At 42.3% G+C, this 11,637-nt stretch overlaps 2 protein-coding genes across 3 annotated transcripts; one reads left to right on the forward strand and one right to left on the reverse strand.

Annotated features, from left to right (window-relative positions):
• The first annotated feature begins 738 nt into the window (after positions 1–738).
• LOC105054837 (probable CoA ligase CCL9) lies at positions 739–2,900 on the forward strand. 2 transcript variants are annotated; one of them, XM_029267528.2, is made up of 4 exons: positions 739–1,129; positions 1,192–2,263; positions 2,349–2,452; positions 2,554–2,900. In XM_029267528.2, the coding sequence occupies exons 1-4, from the start codon at positions 929–931 to the stop codon at positions 2,758–2,760; spliced, it is 1,584 nt and encodes a 527-aa protein (XP_029123361.1). In that variant the 5' UTR covers positions 739–928; the 3' UTR covers positions 2,761–2,900. The 2 variants fall into 2 exon arrangements, with proteins under 2 accessions (XP_029123361.1, XP_010934751.1); XM_010936449.4 differs by having other exon boundaries at positions 798–1,129; positions 1,213–2,263.
• A 4,320-nt stretch (positions 2,901–7,220) lies between these two features.
• Positions 7,221–10,675, reverse strand: LOC105054836 (tubulin beta-2 chain). Its single transcript, XM_073247063.1, is given in 5 exon segments — positions 7,221–7,921; positions 7,924–8,020; positions 8,022–8,097; positions 8,172–8,445; positions 10,154–10,675. Coding segments are annotated over 5 exon segments (1,359 nt in total). The 5' UTR covers positions 10,548–10,675; the 3' UTR covers positions 7,221–7,403.
• Positions 10,676–11,637: the final 962 nt, after the last annotated feature.

Below are 11,637 nucleotides of genomic sequence, written 5' to 3' on the forward strand. Positions count from 1 at the left end.
AAAATATCATACAATATTTCAATACGATGTGATCAAATATAAAAAAAGAATAATTCAATCCACGATATTATTCATTTTTTTGATTGACATATTAAATAGCCGTCACAGTGGAATGATTGTGGGACTCCTATATACCATGAAATGGTGGGTGAGCTCTCAATCATACGGGCTCATCTCAGATCCGGTTAATAACCGTGGTAGAATCGTCTTTTATAGAAATGTTGTCCATTCTTAATTTTTATGGTGCGCACATGATGTCTGCCGAAACGGTCCGGAGCCCTGCGCGGCGGCTCAAAAAGGGTCGAGCCTCAGCAGCCATGGTTCGCCTTAAATTGTCCCCATTCGCGTTTGTTTAAAAGGTAAACATTGAACAGCGGATACAACCGGGCCAGGCTGTAACTCATGAGAGTACACAGAATATCCTATATTTGGAGTAAGCTAGTACTTCCCCACGATGTCCCCCCCCAAATAAGAACCGGATTAATGGGAGACAAAATTCTAGAGTTGAACCAATTTCTCAGTGAACCAAGTCAATCTCGGTTCACAAAAGCCGGGGGATTCGTTATCCCGGAAAGAGGTAGTACGACATCGGTCTTCACGTAATGGAGAATCCTTGCACGTGTCTAAGAAGAGACACGTGGTCCCAAGTCCAACCGCCCAAGCATCACATCTTTTTTTTTTTTTATTTAAACAAAAATTGCTGCCTAGAAAAAGCAGCCACACCAACAAGCGTCGGCACCTCCCCGAGTCCCTCCCACCCACGGCGCTCCCCTGCCGTCTCCATCCATTTCCTTTCCCATTATATACACCAGACGCGTTCAGCTCTTTCTCCATTCCATTTTTCTCATCGTCGTCCAAAAGCAAAAGGAAAAAAAAAAATATATCTGGGGGAAGATATTGGAAGAGACGACGTAGAGGAAGTACCAGAATGGAAGGGATAACGCTCACCGGAGTTCTCGCGGAGGCCGCTGGAGAATTCCCCTCCCAGCGAGCCCTCTCGGTCCCTGGCAAGATCGAGCTCACCCACGCCCGCCTCCGTGACCTCATCGACTCCGCCGCCGCCCATCTCGTCTCCTCCGGCGTCCGCCCCGCCGACGTCGTCGCCCTCACCTTCCCCAACACCGTCGAGGTCTGGATCTATATATCTCTTGCTTTATTTTCTCCACCATCTAATTGCGATCGGAATGACAGCTTGCTTGGATATCCGTGCAGTTGGTGATCATGTTCCTCGCCGTGATCCGCGCCCGGGCCGTGGCCGCGCCGCTCAATCCGGCGTACACCCAGGAAGAGTTCGAGTTCTATCTCACGGATTCCGAGGCGAAGGTTTTGATAACGAACTCCGAGGGGAACGCCGCCGCGGCCTCCGCGGCGGCGAAGCTCCAGATCCCCCACTCGACCGCCGCCCTTCCCGACCCCGCCGGCCCGGTCCAGATCTCCCTTCCTCACAGGCCCGACTCGATCGCCGACTCGGTCTCGGCGATCATCAACGAGCCGGCCGACGTTGCGCTGTTCCTCCACACATCCGGCACCACGAGCCGGCCTAAAGGAGTGCCGCTGACCCAGCAAAACCTGGCCGCCTCCGTCAACAACATCCGGTCCGTGTACCGTCTCACCGAGACCGACTCCACCGTGATCGTCCTCCCCCTCTTCCACGTCCACGGCCTCCTCGCCGGCCTCCTCAGCTCCCTCGCTTCCGGTGCCGCCGTCGTCCTCCCCGCCTCCGGCCGATTCTCGGCCTCCACCTTCTGGTCCGACATGCGCGCCGCCGACGCCACCTGGTACACCGCCGTCCCTACCATCCACCAGATCCTCCTCGACCGCCATTTTACCCGGCCCGAACCGGACTACCCAAAACTCCGGTTCATCCGTAGCTGCAGCGCGTCGCTGGCCCCGGCGATCTTGGCCAGGCTCGAGGAGGCGTTCGGGGCGCCGGTCTTGGAGGCGTACGCGATGACGGAGGCGTCGCATCTGATGTCGTCGAACCCGCTGCCGGAAGACGGGCCGCACAAACCCGGTTCGGTGGGCCGACCGGTGGGGCAGGAGATGGCGGTTCTGGATGAGGAGGGGGCTCGCCAGACGGCACACGTGCCGGGGGAGGTGTGCATCCGTGGGCCCAACGTCACCAAGGGCTACAAGAACAACCCGGAGGCTAACGAATCCGCCTTTAAATTCGAGTGGTTCCACACCGGAGACGTCGGGTTCATGGATTCCGATGGATACCTCCATCTCGTCGGTCGGATCAAAGAGCTCATCAACCGTGGAGGTAACCTTAAATATCGTGCAAGTTTTGGAATTAATTGTTTTGAGTACAGCCGTCTGATGGTGTCGGTTTCGGGGGAATGTGGCAGGGGAGAAGATATCGCCGATAGAGGTGGACGCGGTGTTGTTGTCGCATCCGGACGTGGCGCTGGCAGTGGCGTTTGGTGTGCCGGACGATAAATTCGGCGAAGAGGTAAGCGAAAATTAGATGCGTATGCCGTTTGGCTTTTGGTAAATCTGGGCCGTTGAAAATTTATTGTGGTTGTTAATTACCTTGATTGGTATTGGGTTTAGATAAATTGTGCGGTGATACCGAGGGAAGGTGCGAAATTGGAGGAGGAGGAGGTTTTGAGGTATTGCCGGAAGAATTTGGCGGCGTTTAAGGTGCCGAAGAAGGTGTTTATAACGGAATCGCTGCCGAAGACGGCGACGGGGAAGATTCAGCGGCGGATAGTGGCCGAGCATTTCGTGGCGTTGCAAGCTTCAAAGGCTGGAGCGTAGAGAAAAATAAGAAGCTCTTTTTTGGGAGGAAAAAAAAAAAAAAGAAAAGAGAAGAAAACAGAGTTTACTATGTGTTGTATGAAAATGCTGAACATTATTCTCACAGCATACCAATGGATTTTAGATGATGCATTCGGAAATGCAAACTTTCTCGCCGTCATCATGATGATATTACGTAATCCATTTCCAAGTCCATCATAAGTAACGGACTTTTCTGGAAGGCTGCAGCTGGGTGGCAACTTCCCCCAACAGTCCATGTTACATTTGTATATTGCCAGGCAACCTGACCCTCTTACCTTATTGAGGAATATGCACGACAAATACAGAGCAATCATTCAATTAAAACCCTGCAAGATTCCCTAGCATTTTTCCAGCTTGTCTGGTTAAGAAAGATCGAAAGGATTAGGGGCACGTTTGATTGGAAAAAGTTGGACTTAGAAAGTGAGTGAATTCCGTTCTAATTTAGTTAAAAAAAAATTATTTTTATTCTAATTCCAGAAAGAAATAAGAATGTCTCCATCTCCTAACTCTTTTCAAATATTTAAAGTCTATTACAATTTTAATTCCAACTCCAAATCAAATGCATGGGGAGATAAAATCATTATAATTTTTATTTCAATCCATTCCGATTCTAATTCTAAACATGTTCAAAATATTTTGGAATGCATTAATGGTGCAATATAGTAAATTTGTGGGAGAACTTTCGTGCCCTAGCCAGGAGTTTTAGGATAAGTTGCTCTTGGGATGTCACCCCAAAATATGGTACATATTTTGTTGTCATGATTAATATTAACATTAAAAAAATGTAATTAAAGTTTTGGCTTGCAAATTTTAATGTGGAGATTAGTTATTTATCCATCCAATAAGTAGATAGTGGTATGTACACCCACCACATTTTGACTAAAAAACAATAGGAAAGATGAGCAAACCTAGTTTTATGAAAGAAGTAGAAATTGCATCTTGTGACACCGGAGAATTATATATGAGCCTGTTGGTTCTCCAATTCAGGCCATGTAAGGTTTATCTCTTACTCGAATATTAGTAGGAGAAAGGAATTTTAAAATGAGCTTTTGATGTCTTCTATGTTCACGTGAAGCTTATATGCAGACATTGAAGAAAAAATGTTTGACATGCTTACGAAATATCCCCAAGAAAAGTGCAACTTTGCAGAACAAAAATTAAAAAATAAGGGGAAAAAAAAACTTTACATGATCCACAAATATAATATCACTGCATTTGTTGTTACTCATGATAAACATTGATCATTATGGCCATGAGACCCAAATAAACCAATTTATCTATTAGAGAGCTAATTTATCCACGGAAAAAGGAAATGAAAGAGATTCTTAACAAATTTATTCGTTGGAGAGCCAATTTATCCATGGAAAACGAATGGAAGAGACTCAGTGAGACACAGCCCCAATCTCAGAAGGCTGGTGGCGATTCTCTTCCACTTCTTTAATTCCTTTTTCTCATCATATGTTATGTATTTGAATGGTGGATACAAGTCAGATCCCCTGGTCCAATCAGCGTGCCCAAGGCCTTATCATCTAACCATGGTGGCGTGGTTCAAAGGTCTTTCTTTATCTTTTTGAAATGTTTGGTTGGAGTGCGTAAGGATCTAGAATCGGAATCAGAGTTGGTGACTCTCATTCCAACTGTTTAATTGGAAGGAGTCTCATTCCAATTTCAATTTCAGAATGGAATGGAAATGGTTTAATCTATATAGAATTCAATTCTCATTCTTCTCTATGGATTCAATTTTTCATTTTGATTTCGATTTTGATTTCGATCACGAATCAAATATTTTAAAAAGTTTAATCATTTGATTTCGATTTCGATTTAAAATCATTCTGATTTAAATTTTGATTGTAAATCAAACATTTTTTTTTTTTTATTTGTGAGGATTTGACGGAGCTGAACTTGATTTTCCAACCTCCCCGCACCTCAACTGCTGGCGTAATTAGCGGAGGGAATATTCTTAATCATTCAACATCGGTCTGGGGACCATGTGGGATCACGTGGCCTCATAGCATACAAGTCTTGCACCAGTTGCAAGTATGGTGCATGTCTGGCCGCACAAACGCCAGGCGCGGAGGATTCGCACGATTTTGAAAGCATATTCTTCTTTACCAATAAATAAATAAATAAATAAAGTATATTTTTTGTCTAACATATGACATATCTAGCCGACAATGAAGGAATCTTTTCGAAGACAATACGTATAAAAAATGATTCAATTTGATGCTGGGGAGGTTCTTGGATCTGCATCAAGATATATGAACATAAGATCGATAGCGGCATGTTGTATGACTCTTGATATGGATTCAAGGATCCGTTCTGCATCAGACCATCAAACGGTCTCTAGTGAATGGATCTCAACCTGCTTCTCAGTCACACAAAAGCACCAATCATTTGCATTAATTGACGCACAGATTAACTGGCCATACCCGTCAAGTGAAAAGCTAGTCTAGGGGAAGGGAGAAGGTTCTGGATCCCATGCAAACGTGGACACCACCGCAAGATTTGAAGCATTTGAAGGTCTAAGCCCAGCTCATAAATTTTTAGGCGTGTTCCCGTGTGATCTGGGACCCATATTACTTTTTGAAGTGGTGAAGTGGTAACTTCCTAAAAAAATCCGCAAGTAATTATGCACACTTCACAAATAAAATAAAATAAAGAAGAAGAAGAAGAAGAAGAAAGCGCTGAAACATGTTACAATTTGTGCTTCAAACCCAGCTTGGAGGCAGTCCAACTACAATTGGATGTCTCAAATGTGTTTCGGCTTGATTGGGTGGAAAATAAACTTACGTCCGTACATCTTCACATTTTCTGCATGGTCTATGGTCTAGCATGAACCAGCTATACTTTGGACAAAAGGTGAAAGTTCCGTGATGGGCGTAGTTAGATCAAGATCATTTACGCCTCCAATTTATCTTGTAGCTACTCGTCTGAACTCTGAAGTAGGATCACATTTTTTTTTTTTTTTTCTCATCAATGTACAATCAATGACTTTATGGTTCTGACACAAGATAATCAAAAATGGAAGCAAGATTAAGTGCTCTCGTATAACTTCACACAAATGCAACCCACCACACTACAATGAACAATGGTATAAAAGCACACTAAACAATGCATTTTTTTCCTTCATAATGGATGATACAAATGGATGTATTGCCATAAATACTCTAATACATGTCATGTTACATAACCATATAAAACAAACTATGACCTAGAAGCCAGCTGATTGCCCATGGCATCCCATGTGCTTTGCAAGATATTAAACAACACCCTATGACTGTAACTGATGCTTGGTTAATGCATAATGAAATTGAGAAACAAAAAGGGAATCAATTGGAATGGATTGAGACAATGACTACAAAGTAAACATCAACCAACCCCACACTACCACGATCATAACTGAGCCCATAATGATGATAAGTTATCAATGAGAACTGCTCTACGATGTGAATTTTAGACCATCCAACAAAACGTCCCCAGATAATTCAGTTGTAAAAATTTCAAAACTTTCTATTTAGTTGAAAAATATGAATGAAAATAAACTACACAATTAACTATGGTTAGTCATTTCCAATCCAATTGTTGCTGGATTTTTTTAATCTTATTGAATGATATGGCAATGTTTTATTAGATGGTCTTAACCAATAATTTCTCCACAATGACACATCTCATAGTGGGGCTCTGACATGTCACGTTCTCACTGACTAGACCGAAGCAGCTAAATCAAACACCCAAGTCAAGCTAGCTCCGGCCCTCTCCAAAAGTAACAGTATATTTGTTTCATTAGAGTATTCAAAATATCGAGAAACCAAGATAAGAGGAGCACAAGCACAGGTGCGTTTTTATCATGCAACCATGTCAAATTTGCTACTTCGGCATTGCAGATTGCAGCTTTCCAACAAATCACAAACCATAGAAGCATAAGAATAAATAAGCGTTCTTTTAAGTAAGAAATATGAGTAAAGAATGACTGTTCATTATAGATGGGTTCCCAAGGACCCAATGACATTCAGGGATTGGAATTTGCAAGGTATGAATCAAAATTCAAAGGTTATATATGTGAATGGAGTGTCGAATACCAAATCTGCATCATCACACTTCAGAAGGTAGTGAATAAAAGGTGAAACAATGCAAATATTAAAACCGAGATCAAGAAACATCCTCGCCATCAGCTAATTGAAAAACTGAAAAGCAACTACCCCAGAACACCTAATATCAGAGTAGAATGTAACATAAAACACCTAAATGTTCATCTCCATGAAGACCATTGACACTGTCAAAGATATAGAATGACGGAATTATGCATTAGATGATTACGAAACAGCACACATGATGAACATAAAACAATATAGCATCACATTAAAATATTGAGATCCTAAATATCCAGTAAACTCTACTATTCAAGTCCCCAAAATAGCAATTGATTTTCAACCAGGAAATTCAGCAAACCTACAAATAGGGGCGCAACTGGAAATTGCAGGAACAAAAGATATAGTTTCCTAAGCTAAACATTCACAACAGTTTATAAAAAGATCAAACATTGCAACAAAACCCAAAGTACATGAACAGAACATTCAATGAAAAAGGTATCCTATTAAACCATGACTCGTACAAAAGAGAGATCAAGCCTCCTGATAATCACCTTCCTCTTCATCCTCATAGTCACCTTCCTCATCAGCCGTTGCATCCTGGTACTGCTGATACTCTGAAACCAAATCATTCATGTTGCTCTCTGCCTCAGTGAACTCCATTTCATCCATCCCTTCTCCAGTGTACCAATGCAAGAAAGCCTTCCTGCGGAACATGGCAGTAAACTGCTCACTAACACGGCGGAACATTTCCTGTATTGAGGTTGAATTTCCAATGAACGTGGATGCCATCTTCAAACCAGTTGGAGGGATGTCACACACTGTGGATTTGACATTGTTTGGTATCCACTCCACAAAATAAGACGAATTCTTGTTCTGGACATTGATCATCTGCTCATCTACTTCCTTGGTGCTCATCTTACCACGGAACATTGCAGATGCAGTAAGGTAGCGTCCATGGCGAGGATCTGCAGCACACATCATGTTCTTGGCATCCCACATTTGCTGGGTAAGCTCAGGAACAGTGAGGGCCCGATACTGCTGGGATCCCGAGAGGTGAGGGGAGCAAAACCCACCATGAAGAAGTGGAGACGAGGGAAAGGAATTAGGTTTACTGCAAGCTTCCTGAGGTCAGAGTTGAGCTGCCCGGGGGAAACGGAGGCAGCATGTGACACCACTCATGGTAGCAGAGATAAGGTGTTGAGGTCACCAACTGACATTCAATGAACTCAGTTAGAAACTGAATAGAAGCTCAAAATCATTGCAGTCTCAAGGCATGAAGAAGGGTCAAGTAAAAGATACTTACAACTTGGGGTGGTAAGCTTCAGAGTACGAAAGCAGATGTCATAGAGAGCCTCATTATCCAGGACCATGCACTCATCAGCATTTTCAACCAACTGGTGGACAGACAGTGTGGCATTATAAGGCTCAACAACTGTATCAGACACCTTTGGAGATGGGAAGACAGAGAATGTGAGCATCATGCGGTCTGGATACTCTTCTCTTATTTTAGATATGAGCAATGTTCCCATGCCTGAACCAGTTCCACCTCCCAGTGAATGGCATACCTGAAACCCTGAAAGAAATGAAATAGAACGAAGAATTAGTGAAAAATAATAAATACAATGTAACATCCGTAAAACAAAATCACATGAAGGGCTTTTTTTATAAAAAGAAAGGAGAACAGAAGAGGAGGATCACATTAGCAGTTTTTCAACCGAACAGTACAGCATTATCGAGGCCAGTTAAAGGAGTTTGTCACATCAAAAGGATTAGTCAATTAGATGAAAGGGGGCATACCTCAACGTGACAAAAGAAAAGAAGCATAATAAAATATTTTCCAGTACAAATACAGCTTTGGTGAAGGTAATCAAAATATAACATAGCTTAAGTAACTTCCAATTTCCATCAAAAAATAAGAAACTTGCAATACTGTTGTCGCACATGAGGAACTACTAATTCAGGAACTTCTAGACAAGGAATATATTAAGAATGGATTGATTCGTGTTTTATTCTGTCTAAAAACATGAGAACAATTCTGAGAATAGCTCCTGTTACAAAGTCAATGCACATTGCATATGATAGAAGAATCAGAATTATTAGACTAGATGATCTTTCCTTTGATACAATCACAAAACCAATTGACTGATATGCAAATGTTTTCCCTTCACTTACAACCAAAAAAAAAAAAGAAAAGAATTTTTTTTAAAAAAAAAAAAAGGCATAGAGGTACTACTCAAAATACAAAAACAAACAAGACAGCCACCAAAAATCTTCGATATTAGTATACTTCATGCTAAAAAGTCATTGTATTTGACAACAGGCACTCAGAGACAATCAAGACATGGAACCTATGAAAATTCTGGATATTGAATTGGAAATTAGAACAACCATTTGCACGACAAGAAAGAAAAAAATGAGCCAGATATTTTTAGGATAAGAGATCCTGCATCGCAAAAAAGCTTGACTTTGCAACTTCAAAAACATTTTCATCATGTTCGCGTGACTTGTCATAAAACATAGTCAAACAGAAGCAAATTAAAACCAAGCCAACGTCAGAAATGGATTAAGAGTTGCCCACCGAGGTATTTTCATGACAGTGCTCAGATTAAAAACACTAGAGGAACCACAAGTTACATAAAGAGAATGAAAGAATCAAGAAGATAATACTACGAAGTTTTCTACACACATGAAACAAAGAACAACAGACATAAATTAAAAAACTGGGAGATACCACGCAATCATATCACGTACACACACAACGGCAACACAGGCATAGTTGTCTACAGTCACATAACATTGGTCTGAAACTTCTCGCACACTGTTAAGTAGATCAAAACTCTAAAGTATTTGACATCAACAATCAAATACAAAGCCTGGAACTTGAAATAAGAATCATATACGAAGAGAACCTACAAAATCTAAAACCCGGCAGCACTAGTAAAGCAACTCAACAAGAAATACGATTATATTCGAAAAAACCCCTAAAAGTTTGACGGCTCCATAGGAATTTGAACACAAACAAAAACTTTAAAGAACATCACCAACAAGAAAATATTCAAGATTTACAGAATTTTCATGGGAGAAAAACAGATCGGGCAAGGGACATTATAATCTGGCAGAAAGACGACTGTAAGATAAACGAAACGTTAGATCTACAAGTAACCAAAGAGCAAATAATCAACTTCACGCAAATATAAACTAAAAGCTAACCAGAAAAATAATAAAGAACAGCAGCTCAAAGATTCACTATATATAGATCAAAAACATCCAAGAAACCTCACCCTGCAGGCAATCACAGTTCTCAGCCTCCTTCCGGACCACATCAAGAACGGCGTCGATGAGCTCGGCGCCCTCGGTGTAGTGACCCTTGGCCCAGTTGTTTCCGGCCCCGGACTGGCCAAAGACGAAGTTGTCCGGCCGGAAGATCTGGCCATAAGGCCCTGATCGGACGCTGTCCATGGTCCCGGGCTCCAAATCCATCAGCACCGCTCGGGGCACGAACCGGCCGCAACTCGCCTCGTTATAGTACACATTGACTCGCTCGAGCTGGAGATCCGAGTCCCCATGGTAGCTGCCCGTCGCGTCGATGCCGTGCTCCGTGCACACCACCTCCCAGAACTTGGCCCCGATCTGGTTACCGCACTGGCCGCCCTGGATGTGGAGGATTTCCCTCATCTTGAAACAGATCGGAGGACGAACGGACGGCCGAGATAGAGAGATGTGCTGATCTAAGAGAGGAGGTCGGCAATGGCGGTGGGAGGAGAGGTGGAGATCTGGGACTGGGAGGAGTGGGTTAAGGGAGTGAGGAAGAGAGGTTTATATATGACGGGGAGTGTAACGGTTCTTGACGGACGTTTGGGGGGGAGGGGAGCGGGATGGGGCCCCTTTGGCGCCAGTGGGGTAACGGGTGTTTGGATTTAGGTGGGAATTCGAATTTTGAAATGATATTTGGTGGTAACGGAGATTCCGAGAAACCCTAGTCTTTTTCTATAAAAAAGAATTTGACTTGTTAATAATTGAATTGGGCCTGGTTGAATTGGGCTATGTTTCTTTATCCATGTCCATGGCTCCATAGGATACAAATATCATATATTAATTAACAAGAAAAAAGGGGAGATGAATGTGGCACCAGTTGAGGAGCAGTAGTAGAGGCTGCATCGGACTCCATCATCGGATTAGCATTCGGCAACATGTGCAGCAGATGCACAGCTGATGAGAAATTAATCTCATCAACCTACGGGAAGGATAGTTGCCATCCCATCTATCTTTTTTTTTTTTCTTGCTCATTTATATGAATTGACAAACATTACATCCTTTCCTGCATGGTTGTTGTATTATCGCCATTTCTACATAGGGAGGAGTTGAACAAAGCAATCTGCATTAGGTTATCTCTTCTATGTCCACTTCTTATGAACTTTTGAGTTGGATTTTATTATTAATGAATCTTTGCTCGAGAATTTATTTTGCATACCAGTTTCGTCATGAAATGCATGTTTACCTTCGTGGACATTGACAGCGGTCGTAAAAGAAACTGCCATGTACATAAGGTGAGGATCAATTCACCTGAGCATATTTGATTATAATTGCTCACCCGACTCTAATCCTTTTCTGTAGAAAACTTTTAGAGGTATGCTGACCTTGTGATTGAAAAATTGTGTTTATGTGGTCTAATTTTTTTTCATGATTTGAGCTAATTTTTAAGTCAAAAATAATTTCATCGTGATCATAAAATTCGAGATATAACGGCTTACAATTAGAAGAGCAT

This window comes from Elaeis guineensis, chromosome 12 (assembly GCF_000442705.2).
Source record: "Elaeis guineensis isolate ETL-2024a chromosome 12, EG11, whole genome shotgun sequence".
Classification (NCBI taxonomy): domain Eukaryota; kingdom Viridiplantae; phylum Streptophyta; class Magnoliopsida; order Arecales; family Arecaceae; genus Elaeis; species Elaeis guineensis.

Coding starts and splice junctions, on each gene's coding strand:
- LOC105054837 (XM_029267528.2), top strand. CDS start 929: ATGGAAGGGATAACGCTCACCGGAGTTCTCGCGGAGGCCGCTGGAGAA. Junction 1,130..1,191: donor CCTTCCCCAACACCGTCGAG/GTCTGGATCTAT, acceptor TCGGAATGACAG/CTTGCTTGGATATCCGTGCA. Junction 2,264..2,348: donor AGAGCTCATCAACCGTGGAG/GTAACCTTAAAT, acceptor GGAATGTGGCAG/GGGAGAAGATATCGCCGATA.